The sequence below is a fragment of the Muscardinus avellanarius genome (assembly GCF_963383645.1).
Source record: "Muscardinus avellanarius genome assembly, chromosome: 6".
NCBI classification, from domain to species: Eukaryota; Metazoa; Chordata; class Mammalia; order Rodentia; family Gliridae; genus Muscardinus; species Muscardinus avellanarius.
The window spans coordinates 70,797,761-70,813,501 of record NC_137791.1 but is presented as its reverse complement, the minus strand read 5'-3'; the positions used below and the strand labels follow the sequence as shown (position 1 = coordinate 70,813,501).

General features: G+C 36.7%; 1 protein-coding gene across 3 annotated transcripts in view; it reads right to left on the bottom strand.

Moving 5' to 3' along the window:
* Window positions 1–15,051: 15,051 nt before the first annotated feature.
* The window catches only part of LIN54 (lin-54 DREAM MuvB core complex component), a gene marked incomplete at both ends in the record, with an annotated part of 84,101 nt that continues 83,411 nt past the window's right edge, over window positions 15,052–15,741 (bottom strand). For all 3 annotated transcript variants that reach the window (XM_080698102.1, XM_080698103.1, XM_080698104.1), the window contains one exon: window positions 15,052–15,253. In XM_080698102.1, coding sequence (XP_080554228.1) covers window positions 15,052–15,253 — 202 coding nt within the window. The remainder of the gene's footprint in view (window positions 15,254–15,741) is intronic.

Here is a 15,741-nt window from a genome sequence, read left to right as displayed (position 1 = left end):
ATCCCTGGTACCACACAGATACACACACAGCCTAGATGGCCCAAAATAAATAAATAAGTAAATAAATAAAAAAGATCAACTGTACTTCACCAAAATTTAAAATTTCTAGTTAGGCGTGGTGGCGCATGCTTGTAATCCCAGCATTTGGGAAGCTGAGACAGGAGGATCGCAGTTAGCAGCCTAACTACTTAGTGAGACCCTGTTTCAAAAAAAAAAAAAAAAATTGGGCAGGGGATGTAGCTCGGAGCTCGAATGCCCCTGGGTTCCATCCTCAGACCTGCCAAAAAAAAAAAAATTTAAAACTTCTGGCTGGATATGGTGGCCCATGCTTGTAATCCCAGTACTTGGGAGGCTGAGAGAGGAGGATCTGGGTTGGCGGCCAGCCTTAGCTACTCAGTGAGACCCTGTTTCAAAATAAAGGAAAAAAAAAATAGGGCTGGGCATAGTTTGAAGGTAGAATATCCCTGGGTTCAAACCCCAGTACTGAAAAAAAAAAAAGAAAGAAAGAAATCACACCAATTTTAATTTGCATTCCCTTCAACATGGTATTTTTAATTAACTAACAAATACTGAGTATTTTAGTTATGGAATATCTGGGTGGCTTAAAACTGCCTGGGAAAAATGTAGCCCTAGTTCCATAATGGTGAGTTGTCTTAAGTGGTTTTTTTTGTAAGACTATTTTAGGTCTTCCCACTATCTTTTTCAATATCAGTATAGAAAAAATTAAGACAGGTGTCTGATGAAGGAAAGCATAAAAAAAAGATAGATGACAATTAGGAACTAAGGAAGGAGATACCCCTAAGCCAAAAGTTCTTAGAAATTCAACATTGGGGTCTCATCTTCTGTTAAACATCTACTTGTTTTTCTTTTATTACAGAAGGAGAAAAAACTAAATGTTTGGATCATTAACATTTTTACATTTTAATTTTTGATGTCAAAAATAGTTTAAACATCCAAAAAGTAATCCACTTACGTTCTGAGGATGGAAGAGTGAGGCAGCTTAAGAATCTTTCTTACATAGTCATAGACTTTGCTACTACATAGGTAGAGCATGCGTGCAAATTGTTTCATTTCAGTTGAGTACCGGGCTGTTTCTCTCCAGTTATAGACTCCCACCTAAAATCTGTTAAGAATAATATCTATTTACTTGTATAATAAAAAATTGGATAGTAACATCTTCACAGTATTTGCATATAAAATGACTGGCCTTGAAAAGTAAAATACAAACACAGCTACATTTTAACTGATCTTGTTCAAAGATTACTGTTCACTTAGGTCCCCTTGGCCAATTTATCCTGTTCACTTTGGACCCTCCTTCTATAAGAGGGAAGAAAAAAATGTTTCAACTTGATCATATCTTATTAGTAACAGCCTAAAGATAAAATCACTGGATCATATTAAGCCTTTAGATTACGAGGACTTTTTGTTTTATTGTTTCCTGATTGCTATTTATCTGAGAGTAAAAATTTGATATGAGAGACATTTCTGGGAATTAGCATATTATTCAGATTCAACAGACCATCTTGCCTATCATTGAGAGAAAAAAAAAATCTATTCTTGTGGGGAAACTGCTATTTATCACCTCTGTTCCCTTCTTAGAAAAACAGAATATTCTTCCCCTTTTGAGATGCTTTTTTCTAAAAACAGAACATGCTTCTCTTTTCCAAGAATATAAACCCCAAATCTCTGTTGTTTTCAAAGAATAAGTTGGCAAATCTTATTTTGTCTCTCTTTCTGGATCATGTAGAAGACTCATTAGTCTTTCCATGTTTTTACATATATACTCTATAGAATATTTTAGAAAAAAATTGGAGCCTTATACAATTTCCAATCTCAAAGGGATTTTGCAAATTATTTAGTTCAACTCTACGACAAAGAGACTTTGGCAATAACTTACATTGCAAATAAAACTGCTTATAAAGAATCTGTAGTATCATGGGTCACAAGCTATTATAAAAAGTCAGAAGCTGGACAAGGTGGTATCAGCTGTAATCCCAGTATTTAGGAGCCTGAGACAGGAGGATCACAGGTTTGAAGCCAGCCTCAACAATTCAGTGAGACCCTGTTTCAAAATAAAGAATAAAAAGAGGGCTAGGGTATAGCATGGAGGTAGACTGTCCCTGGAGCTCAATCCCCAGTACCCCCCCCCCACACACACACATACACAGTAAGAAATACAGAAATCTATTTAAACCATATGACCTCATTTCTGGGTAGTGGGATTATGCTTTGTGTGTGGGGGGGGGGTACTGGGGATTAAAATCCAGGGGCATTCTACCTCCGAGCTACATGCCCAGCCTGGTTGGTGTGTGTGTGTGTGTGTGTGTGTGTGTGTGTGTGTGTGTGTTACTGGGGATCGAACCCAGGGGCATTCTATCTCCAAGCTATACCCCTACATTGCCCTGTAGATTGTACATTTTAAAAATTCAGAGCCAGGCATGGTGGTGCCCTTTGCAACTCAGTAAGACCCTGTTTCAAAATAAAAAATAAAAAAAAATACGGCTAGGGTGTAGCTCAGAGGTAGAATGCCACTGGACTCCATCCCCAGTACCGCCAAAATTAAATAAATAAATAAATAAATAAATAAATAAATAAATAAATATAAGGCTGGCAATATAGATCAGAGGTAGAATACCCCTGTGTTCAATTCCTAGTACCAAAATATATAAATAACATGTTGCATTATGTTTGCATCTTAAAATAGTATTTTGTTCCTCAGTTTCTCTGTTATTTCTCTAGTACTATTCTCAGTTTATTATTTTCTTGTAACTAAGCTTATGTTTTATATTTTTCACTTTTTCTGTTTTCTAGGTGGTTATCCAAATATAAACCCGGTCCAGGATTCAACAGCAACATTTTTTTCTTTTCTTCAACAAAGAGTAGAGAATGGAAACCAGCAATACAAGTATTGTTCACTGATAATGAAAGGTCTGTCTCTCAAGCAACAACGTCAGTGGGATCCCAGAAGGTACAGTTTACAAGGGTTTATGGACTTTGGTCTTGGAACACTTGATGCTGATGAAATACCACTTGCCTCAGAATCTATTTTATTAATGGCAGTGGGTATTTTTGGTCACTGGAGAACACCTCTTGGTTACTTTTTTGTAAACAGAGAATCTGGATACTTGCAAGCTCAGCTGCTTCGTCTGACTACTGGCAAACTGAGTGACATTGGGATCACAGTCTTGGCTGTTACATCTGATGCTACAGCAAACAGTGTTCAAATGGCGAAAACATTGGGGGTACACATTGACGGAGACAACATTAAATGTACATTTCAGCATCCTTCATCTTCTAGCCAGCAGATTGCATACTTCTTTGATTCTTGCCACTTGCTGAGATGAATAAGAAATGCATTTCAGAATTTTCAAAGCGTTCAGTTTCTTAATGGCTCAGCACGTTGGCAGCACCTTGTGGAGTTAGTGGCCTTGAAAGAACAGGAATTGTCAAGCATGAAGGAACCCCAAGTTAACCTACAAATTTGAAAAATCATGTACTGAAAATGAATTGTACTGCTCAAATCTTTAGTGAGAGCGTAGCCAGTGCGTTAGAATATTTGCTGTCATTAGGCTTGCCTTTTCAAAACTGTATTGGAGCCGGGTGTGGTGGTGCACACTTGTAATCCTCACGCTTGGGAGGCTGAGACAGGAGGATCGCGCAGGTTCGAAGCCAGCCTCAGCTACTTAGTGAGGAGGCTCTCAGCAACTTAGTGAGACCCTGTTTCCAAATAAAATGGTCTGGGAGTATAGCCTGGAGGTAGAAAACCTCTGGGTTCCACCCCCAGTACCACACACACAAAAAAAAAACTGTATTGGTACCATTGATTTTTTACGCTTAATTATCAGTCTGTTCGATGTTTTTAATAGTAGAAACTGTTATGGAAAGGGACTCAAAGGGCCTATGTTACCTGAAACTTAAAAAAAATAATAAATCACATACTAATTGAAGCCAAGACTATTTTTCTTACATTATCTGACAGTAACAAATCATTAAAGGTAAACGAAAATTAGGATTCCTGGGATTTTTGCTTAATGCAGAAAGCTTGAAATGGCTCTACCAAAATTATGTTTTCCCAAAAGTCATGCCTTTTCCATATCTTCTGACTTACCAATTCAATCAAAATCATATGGAATTATTTCTAAAGATGCTTAGACACTTAAAAGTAACCAGTTCTGGCTTTACCTGCATGGCATTCCAGAAAGCTTACCATAATTTGTTGACCAGATACAGATTTCAAGATGAAGTTTTTCTAAGTGAAGTCAGCATTTTTGACATTTCAATTGCTCAAAGAAAGGACTAGATAGGCCCTTTGGACAATTCAGCGTCAGCATGGTGTCAGCATTATAAAGTCTGTCTTTCAAAAAGAGGACATTTACCAAGGCTGGTCTAATTTAGGTGAGACATTACTAGACTTGTCTGATTGTAGGCGCAGTCTCACCTATTACACAGGTAATGTTGCCAGTAGGTTATCAACTCTTTTAACATGTGAAGACTGCATCAGTGCACTGTATGCATTGGATCTTAAAGCTTCTAAAATTGGGTCGCTATTATGTGTTAAAAAGAAGAATGGTTTGTATTTTCCCTCAGAAAGTCTATGTCGGGTCATAAACATTTGTGAGGGAGTTCTAAGAACCCATTCAAGAATGGCAATTTTTGAACTAGCTCCTAAAGAGAGGGAATTGTACCTTCAGGAGAAAATTTTTCATGAGCTTTCTGTGCATACTTACCTTCTTGCAGATACAGATGAGCATCTCTTCAGTGGAGAAGTTTGTGCCACCAATCACTTTGTAAAATTGCTAAAGAATAACATAATCTGTTTCCTAAATATCAGAGCTAAAGATGCATTTCAGTACTCCTTAAAACATTATTCAAAAAGAATAGAAATGAAAACCTTATCACTGAAACACTGTTCATCTTTACAAGATTACTAACATTCAAGTTCTGCTAAAATCAGTAAATTTAGGCATTTTCTAAGCAATGATGGATGTCTAGTCAAATGAGAGCCCTAAAATATATTAACATTTATGTTAAGAATAATTTGGTCAGCTTTTTTTTGCGGGGGGGGGGCTACTAGGGATTGAACCCAGAGCACTCTACTTCTGAGTTATACCCTAAACCTTGTTTATTTTGAAACAAGTCAAACTAAGTTGCTGAGGATGACCTAGAACCTGGCATCCTCCTATCTCAGCCTCTGAAGTGCTGCTATTATAGGCATATGCCACCATGCCTGGCTGGTCAACTTTTTTTTTTTTTTTTTTTTTTTTTTTTGGTAGTACTGGGGGTGGAACCAGGGGCTTTTCTACCTCTGGGTCATACTCCCAGACTTATTTTTTATACTTTATTTGGAAACAGGGTCTCACTAAGTTGCTGAGAGCCTCACTAAGTAGCTGAGACTGGCTTCGAACCTGTGCGATCCTCCTGTCTCAGCCTCCCAAGCGCTTGGATTACAAGCGTGCACTACCACACCTGGCTAACTTTTTAAGATCACTTTACCATATTTTGTAAATTGACCTTTCTACATAGTGGAAAGGTTTGCACTTATGACTTACTTCTTATCATAAACTGCTCATACTTAGATATGACCTGCAGCATTTAGCAGTTTTCCAAAATGTACAAAAGCTATAGGAATAGACCACTAATAAAGATACTGTCTTTGAAGTTACTCATACAAAACTGAGCAATTTAGCCGGGCCCACTTTTAACTTGTTCATAGATATAACAAGAGCCACCTAAGCACTGACTTTTCATAGACTACATTTCCTAAAAGTTTTGGTTTATGACTCTTAGAATGTTGACAAATTACCTATAAAACTTTCAATATAATTTTTACTTAAAAAGTTGTGATTTGAACAATAAGCTAAAGTAAGATAGCAAATTCCACAAAGATCCCCATGTCTCAGAGCACCCTAAAATAGAAACAAATTTTCAGGCAAAAGGTAAGTACATGCACCAACCATGAGATTGTTCCATGTGTACCAGCCAACCTGGAGAGTACATTCTGGGGAGAACAAAGGTGATGTGGTTTTCACTATCCAAGTCCACAGGCATTAGAGTTTTACATTTAAATGTAACAGAGTAGATGCTTAACTTGACTCTTGTTGAAAGCCCAGTAGTGCTCATCAGATAATGGGGAGAAGCCTTTATTTCAACTTCTGTTTTTTCTGGAATCTACCTGTGTTTGCAGGTAGGCTAAAATAATGAAAACATTCAGTACTGAATAAGAATATAGTTCCTTGTGTTTAATCGGAACAAGGTTAGGCAATGGATAGGAGAATTTTATCTCTGTGTGTGTGTGTGTGTGTGCGTGCGCGCGAGCCTGGGGATGAAACCCAGGGGCATTCGACCTCTTTTTATTCTTTACTTTGAAACAGGGTCTTATTGAATTGCAAGAGCCTCACTAAGTAGCTGAGGCTGTCCGCAAACCGCCATCCTCGATCCTCCTGTCTCAGCCTCCTGAATGCTGGGATTACAAGCATGTGTCACCACGCCCAGTTTAGGAGAATTTTATCTTAAGTTATATATAATAGGGCTCTTTTTTTTTTTTTCAAAAATTTAGAAGTTTACATTTGAAGGTAGAAGCATAATACTAAAGACAATTTTCCCCACTCTCACATCTACCTTTGAAAAGAATAGAAAAGCGAATGGGTACAATGGGTACATACACTCTCACAGATGGAGATAAGCTAATAGGCAAAACAAGAAACAGCATATTATTAACTCCTATTTGTAAAACATGTCCTTTTTTAATTGAATTGAGTGTTCACAAACTAGTTAATCCTAATATGAAACCTTAAGATTACAAAATATCAAGGCAAAAGTCATATATATATATATATCATACATACATGGAAATTCCCCTTAAAAAGTCTATTTTGATATTTTTTCTACCTCAAAGGCTTATAGTTTTAAATATATTCAAGTGTATTCAGTCCTTGTACTGTATTTTATATAAGACCTATTTATGTTCAGTATTTGAAGAAATTAGTATTTTGCATTATTCCCTTCAGTGCTGGATAAATTGGGCAAATGCTAGAGATAATATTTCTCCCTCCCCCACCGCGGGTTTGGGGATGGAACCTAGGGGCATTTGACCTCCGAGCTACACCCTCTGCCCTATTTTTTAATTCTTTACTTTGAAGCAGGGTCTCACTAAGTTGCGGAGGGCCTAAGTAGCTGAGGCTGTCCGCGAACCATGATCCTCCTGTTTCAGCCTCCCGAATGCTGGGATTACAAGCCTGCACCACCACGACCGGCTTGGAGATAATATTTCTGATATTGCCTGTAGCTCAATTATTTGTTCCCACACTTATGAAAGGGTTTGTAACTTTTTATCAGCTTTACCTGATGTGAGATTCTTTACACTGAAACATTCATATTTTATTAGGGTAACTGATTATATTTTCTACTTCATATCTTTTATTTTCTGTTCAAAGAAAAACATTCTCTTTAAAAATTTATTGCCAGGCATGGTGGCACACACCTATCATTCTAGTACTTGAGACAAGAGGATCTCAGGTTCAAAAACAACCTCAACAACAACGACATCCTAACAATATCGTTTCAAGATAAAAATAAAACAGGTCTGGGACTAAACCAGAGGTAAAATGCCCCTGGGCTCAATCCCAATCCCTAGTACCACAAAAATAAATAAAATAAAACACTTCTTTCAAGCAAAGTACTAGGACAGCTAGATGTCCACATGTAAAAGAATTAACTCAAAATTAAACCTAAATGTAAGAAAATTGAGTAAATCATTGAGGCTTGGATTAGGTGTTAGTTTCCTAGTTAAGATAAAGCAACAAAAGAAAATAAATTGGTCTTCATCAAAATTAAAACCATGTGCTTCAGAGGGATGCCATGGAAAATGAAAGAAACTACTGAATGAAAGAGAAAGTTTTAGTAATCATTTTAAAAGAGTTGATTCAAGAATATACAAATAACTATTACAACATAATGGACAAATAGTTATTTTTATTTTTATTTATTTATTTATTTTTGGTGGTACTTGGGTGGAACCCAGAGGCCTCCTACCTCCGGGCTATACTCCCAGACCTATTTTCTATTTTATATGGAAACAGGGTCTCACTAAGTTGCTGAGAGCCTCACTAAGTAGCTAAGGCTGGCTTTGAACCTGTGCGATCCTCCTGTCTCAGCCTCCCAAGCGCGGGGATTACAAGCGTGCGCCACCACGCCTGGCCTGACAAATAGTTTTTAAATGGGTAAATATTATAGACATCACCAAAGGAGATAATCAGATGGCCACAAAACATTAACTATACATTCATCCCATTAGTCCCAGAAACGCAAGTCAAATCACAGTAAGATGTCTCTTCAAACCAACTAACAAGGCTCTAATAAAGAAGGCAACAAATGCTGGCAAGAATGGAGAGCTTGCAGCCCTCCTTTACCATTGGTGAGAATGTAAAATAGTAACAGCCTGGCTGGCCAGTTCTCAAAAGATTAGAAACAATTGCCTGAGAGCCAGAAGTGCTTAAAAGAAATTAAAAGAAATTAAAATGTCCACACAAAAATTGGTACACAAACTTCACAAGAGCCAAAAATGGAAAGAAAAATTAAATGTTTATGAGGAAGTAAATAAAAATGCTACAACTTTACTAGAGTGATGGTATTTTAGACTCAATGTATTAAAGTTCCAGTGTCTGTACAGCCTTCCCAGCCCTTGGTATTGTCAGGTTTGTTTTACTTTGGTATAGTGATTTGAAGTTCATACTTTTACTTACTTTTTTGATACTGGGAATTGAGCCCAGGGACATTACCTCTGAGCTATACTCCCAGCCCTATTTTTTTTTTTTTTTTTTTAATTTTGAAACAGTTTCACTAAGTTGCTGAGGGCAATTTAGTTGCTAATTTGCTCTGGCTGACCTAGAACCTGTACTCCCCTCCCCTCAGCCTCCCAAGTACTGGAATTTATGTTTATTTTGCCATACTGGAGGTTGGACTCAGGCTAGGCAAGCACTCTACCACTGATCTACCCACCTAGCCCTTCTTATTTTGAGACAGGGTCTCAGTAAATTTCCCAGGTTGGCATTGAACTTGTGATCTTCCTCCTTTAGCTAGGATTATAGGGTTTTTTTCCAGTGAGCTACCTTTGCACCTTGTAAAAATTTGACAGTATATGTATGTGTGTCTTATTTGTGCACTGTATTCTGTTCCATTGATACCTGGACTGTCACTTCAACACCAGTCTTGATTCCTCTGGCCTTACATAAATCTCTAAATCAGGTGAGAGTCCTCCAGCTTTATTGTTTTCAAAGATGTCTATGCTATTCTGTTTTTTCCATGTAGATTTTTATAATCAGCTTGTTTACATCTACAAGAATTCCTGTAGGGATTTTGATCAGAGTTCTGCTGAATCTAAATTATTAATTTGGGGAGAGTTACATCTTAATATTGAATCTTCTGATTCAAGAACAAGGCATAAAATAATTTATGTCTTTGATTTTTACCCATATTTTCTATTTTCCAGCATGCAAACTTTATACCATGGAGAGGGGTCATGATTTTAGGTGCTATTATAAATGATAATTTTAAAATTCTAGTTTCTAGCCGGGTGTGATGTTGCACGCTTGTAATCTCAGCACTTGGGAGGCGGAGACAGGAAGATCACACAGATTTGAAGCCAGCCTCAGCAACTTAGTGAGACCCTGTTTCCAAATAAAATATAAAATAGGTCTGGGAGTATAGCCAGGAAGTAGAAAAGCCCCTGGATTCCACCCCCTGTACAAAAAAAAAAAAAAAAAAATTCAGAATATTAAAATAAAATCCTAGTTCCTCAGCCAGGTATGGTGACATACGTTTGTAATCCCAGTACTTGGTAGGCTGAGATAGCAGGATCACAGGTTTGTGGCCAGCCTCAGCTACTCAGGCTCTCCACAACTTATTAAGACCTTGTTTCAAAATAAAGAATTTAAAAATAGGACTGGGAGCTGGGTGTGGTGGCGCACATTTGTAATCCCAGCATTTTGGAGGCTGAGACAGGAGGATCGCAGGTTCACAGACAGCCTCAGCTACTTAGGCCCTTTGCAACTCAGTGAGACTCTGTTTCAAAGTAAAGAATCAAAATTAGGGCTGGGAGCTAGGTGTGGTGGCACACGCTTGTAATCCCTGCGCTTGGGAGGCTGACACAGGACAGGTTCAAAGCCAGCCTCAGCTACTTAGGCTGTCAGCAACTTACACCCTGTTTCCAAATAAAATATAAAAATAGGGCCGGGCGTGGTGGCACACGCTTGTAATCCCAGCATTTGGGAGGCTGAGACCGGAGGATTGCGGTTTGTGGACAGCCTCAGCTACTTAGGCCCTTTGCAACTCTGTGAGACCCGGTTTCAAAATAAAAATTAGGGCAGGGGGTGTAGCTCGGAAGTCAAATGCCCCTGGGTTCCATCCTCAGTACCACCAAAAAAAAAAAAAATTATATGTGTGTGTGTGTGTGTGTGTGTGTGTGTGTGTGTATATGGCTGGGGGTTTAGCTCAGAGGTAGAATGTCTCTGGGTTCCATCCCCAGTACTGCAAAAATAAAAAATAAATAGGACTGGGGGTGCAAATTGGAGGTAGAATGCCCCTGGGTTCAATCCCCAGTACTGAAAAATTTAAAAATAAAGTTTCAGTGCCGGGTGTGGTGGCACACACTTGTAATCCCTGCATTCAGGAAGCTGAAAGAGGAGAATCTTGTTTCACAGACAGCCTCAGCTACATAGGCCCTTTGCAACTCAGTGAGACCCTGTTTCAAAATAAAAAATAAAAAATAGGGCTGGAGGTATAGCGGAGGTAAAATGCCCCTGGATCCCATCCCTAGTACCACACACAAAAAAATAAAGTTCCAGTTTCTCAATGTACAGTTGACTTGCATACTGACCTTGCTAAACTCACTTGTTAGTGTAGTACCTTTAATTCTTTGTTTATTCTATATAGGCAACCACATTATTTAGAAATATAATCTTTTTCATTTCTAATCTGTGGGCACTTATCCCAGTATTGAATTAAGAATGTTCTGTTCCCAGTCTTAGAAAACATTTTAGTATTCACTACTTGTATGATACTAACACTTTAGGGTTTTTTTTTTAATATTTTATCAGCCGGGGATATTGGTGAATGCTTGTAATCCTAGTACTTGGGAGGCTGAGACAGAAATATCATGGGTTTGAGGACACCCTCAGCAAGTAGTGAGAGTAGTGAGATTCTTGTCAACCTAGGGGCACCCTACTTCCAAATAAAAGTAAAAAATAGGGCTTGAGGTGTAGCTTGGAGGTAGAATGCCCCTGGGCTCAATTTCCAGTGCCACAAAAAAAAGTAAAAATTAAACAAAAAAATTTTAATGTTATCAATTTTATTCTTAATTTTCTACACCTTTAATTTCTTCTTTATTTTCATACTATAAAGTAAACTCAGGGGCATTCTACCTTTGAGCTATATCCAAACCTTTGTTCTGAAAAGGTCTTGCTAGGTTATCAAGAATCTTGCTTTGTACACTGAGGCTGTCTAACCTGCAATCCTCCTGTCTCCGCCTCCCCAGTATTGGGATTACAGGTGTGTGCCACATGACCAGTTTTTCTGCACCTTTTGGGAAACTTTTTCAGTAGTGGGGATGGAACCCAGGGTTCTTGAGTTGCAAAGGGCCTCACTAAGTAGCTGAGGCTGTCTGAACACCGCAATCCTCCTGTCTCAGCCTCCCAAATGCTGGGATTACAAGCGTGTGCCATCATGCCCTGCTTGGGAAAAATTTTTGAGATATAATTCACATTTCACAATATTCATCCTTTCAGAAGTTTTTCTGTATGTGCAAAGTTGTTTTCTACATTTGAAATGACCATTTAGCTTTTCTCTGGTCACTGATTCAGTGAATTACATTGTTTTTGCATGTGGGATCAATCTTTTATTCCTGAGGTAGATGCCACTTGGTTGTAAAGTATTTTTATATACTGTCAGATTTCACTTCCTAATATAAGTTATAAAGTCCCTGTGACCCTACAATAAATAGTTCCTTGAATATAATTTTCTTATTGCTTTTAAGTAGAAACCATGAATGTTTTAAATGCTCTTCCAAAACTTAACATTTAAGAAGGAAATATTTAATTTTTCTAAAAGCCATGATAGGCTTCATCCTATAAAGTGCTTTGGATAGGGCTGGGGTTGGTTGAGTCGTAGTGGCTCGCCTAGTATTATGCAAGGCTATGAATTCCATTCCCAGCACAGGGCAGGGGAGGAAGGGGTGGACACTGGTTATGTTTTCTCTACAGATTATGATAGTATATTAAAGAAGCCTTAAGGAAAAAAAGCTTTAAGTAATTTATATAATAGGAAATAAGTCCCAATAGTTTAGACTTTAGCAGATTAGCTTTCCCTTGGCTCTGAGTGGCTATTCCAGAGTTCCTATGTAAAAATGCTTGAGGAAAGCACTATGACCACAGATAGGGCTGGAGATCCTGGCTTGAAGTTTCAATTACATAACAAATACTCATTTTCTTATTAGTGTAACAGAAAAATAAAAATAGAAAAGTTTTCCGAAAGTATTTTATTCACATTTTACATAAAATTGAGAAAATGTCAGTCACCAAATATGAAAAAAATGGGGATGCTAAAGCAGCACACTCCTCCCCAATTGCTCTGCTTACTTTAGTACCTGGAACATTAAGGTCTGTTTCCCAGATATAAGACCTACAGATGGTTAGTTCTTCAGAGACAAGGAAACAAAGAAAGGTAGTCATTCTAAGAACATTATTAAAAAAGAAACAAAGTAGATGGAGTTTCTGCTCTTAGAAAAGAACAGAAAAGGGAGAAGACACATTCTCATTTTAAAGCAATTTATGTTCATGATAACTGGGCCAAGTGATTTTTTTTTTCTAGTTGTGTTTTCAGAATATCAAATTTACTTGAAAATCAGGTCATTTAAAAGGTTTCTTGCATGTTAACTGGTTAAAAGTGGTGTTATTAAAGAAAAAATGCAAAACCTTTTTTTTACAGAATAGTATAAATGTTTATTTTCTGTATGATTTACTTTCCTATCCTGTTTTTACAATATAGAAAAGTGAATTTGAATAGCTCTAGTAAATATAAATTTAATCTTTCTACTTTGGGATGTAAATAGAGCTAGAAAATTATATGCCCAACCCTCCCCAAATAGTCTTTTAAAATTGTTGAATTAATGTGGCTATTAATTTTGTTCAGCAATTTGATGCAAATGCCTAAATACAAAAAAGTTGTTTAGTAAGTACTACACAGGAAGAAAAAGGCTTAATACTTTAGATAGCTTCTTAAAAATCAAAAACTAGTAGCATTTGATTGCACCTTCAAATTTATACAAGCAAAACATTCTTAAGCAATGCCATCATACATAATCTACAATTGTAATCAAAATTTCACAAACATTTTCTGCACACTGTATATAAATACACATCACAATGGTGCAATTAGAATTAACACAGAATATATACAAAATGAACAAAGTTTAGGTTTAGACCAAAAACTTATTGCAATCTTTTGAAAAATAACTTGATTAGATATTATTTTATCCTCTTACACTAATTTACATTTATACAAATTTTAATTAGACATACTAGATTGAGGTGCTAAGAATGTCTGCACTATCTACATTTAAAGTTACTGTACTATAGTTTTATAAATCCAAATTTCAAAAGGAGGATACTTTCATGAATAACGGAATCCTCTTTTAGATTACTTAATTTCTATTGCCTATATCTTGCATGTTCTTATGAACATATATACACACTTAATACATACAACTATAGAGTCCTTGGAAACGTAATAATCATATGCTAATAATTACTGAGGATTAAGGTACCAAACAAAATGCCTGAATTCCAACATGGTTTTTTCTTGTCATAAAATCAAGAGTCCTATTAAAATAGGCTCTTAAATTCATAGTTTTTTTTTAACAATTGAAAATGATTTATTTTAGCAATTATATGAAAACACACATACCTTCAGCTTACCAAATCACTGGCTAAAAATAATGCCATATTAAACTTCCTTTATAAAAAGAAATCCCACTACAATTTTGAAAGCTTCGTTAGGGAGCCCATTTCAGTAAATCAAGTAAGAGTCAAGTATTGGTTTGAAACGTTCAAAAGCCTACAAAGACAACTATGTAGATGAAAACTCTTCCCCTAAATTCATTTTTTATTGCTTTGATATTCCTTATTTCTCTATCCAAGCCAAATTTTATACTTGATAATTATGTGAAATCCTATATTATTACCACATGTTTACTTCAATTCACACATACCTCTTTTTAATAGTACCCAGTAATCACTTTGACAATTTATTATTTTAAATACATACCACTTCTTTGAAGGAAAATGGAGATATCCTGAGCATTTGTTAGCCATTCCTCATAGAAACAAAGCCCATCCTCTGAACATTACTTTTAATGTCCCTTAATATTTTGTTTTTTGAAAGAGAACTTTTAATTTTAAAAGTGTGCCTGGGGATTGCTTCCCCTCCTGATATTTCCAATGTGACAACAGGATATTATTTCAGAATCCACCCTAAAAACGCTGATTTTTTTTTTAGAAAGATAGTGCTTTTCTAAACACAAAATGTCATTTGAGTATGTTTCATAAGAATTTGTTTATGTAGACATTCTATCTATCTGCGTATATTCTAGACCTAGAACCAAAGAATGACTATGTAATAATACCAACGCTGCTTTGGCTTTTTCTACTGAACAAAGTCATACAACGCCATATATTATAAATTACAGCAATTTATAAATGTTCTTTGTCAATAGAATCAGAAGGATAGAACATCTAATTCTTAAGAAACCCAAGCAAATTAAAAATCTATAATACAATAAAGAAATTTTTAAAAAGTAAATTTAGAGGGGTATAAGGAGAATTAACTATTTAAAATGTATTAATTTCCTTATTTAAAATTTCTTCTCTTTCAGTATTATAATTTCAGGTCTCTTAAAACAAGAACTGAATTAAAATACAGTAATTGTTAAACTATCTTCCAGAAAATCAAGTATTCTTCAATTTTCTGCACAGTTCCATTTATCAGTCTTTTCTGTAAGAATTAGCAATTCATGGCACAAGGGTCACTTTTTGCTTTTCCTGCAGAGTTGATGACACTCATCAAACATCGTCCGAATTCTTCAAGTATCATCCGTTCTGCTGCTGCTTTTGATTTTCCTTTCTTGTCTGCCTGCTCTGCCTGGGCGAGAAGGCAGTTACATGTGGCTTCAGCTACTTCTTTAGTTACAAATGTAAATGGCAATCTGAAAGGGTTTGGGGGAGAAAGAGAGAATGATGGGATTGAATAACAATAAAAGTAGCAACAAAGCCAGGCATGATGGTACATGCTTGTAATCCCAGCATTGGGGAGGCTGAGATAGGAGGATCTTGGTTCCAGGACAGACTCAGCTACTTAGTGAGGCCCTTTGCAACTCACTGAGACCCAGTCTCAAAGAATAAAATATAGGGCTGGGGGTGTAACCTGGAGGTAGAATGCCCCTGGGTTCCATCCCCAGTGCCGCAATCAATCAATAAATAAATAAATAAATAATAAAAGTAGGCAACATCCTTTCATCTGGGATCTCTACTGACTCTTTCATGATCCACCAGCAACAATGAACATCGCAATTTGTACAACCAGCACAAGCACAGCCTAAAGAGCTTTAGTTGGACTTAGGGTTATCGTTGGGTGTATTAAAAAATACTGTTTAGGAAACAGCATTCAACATAAAACATGTGATTTAGTAACTAA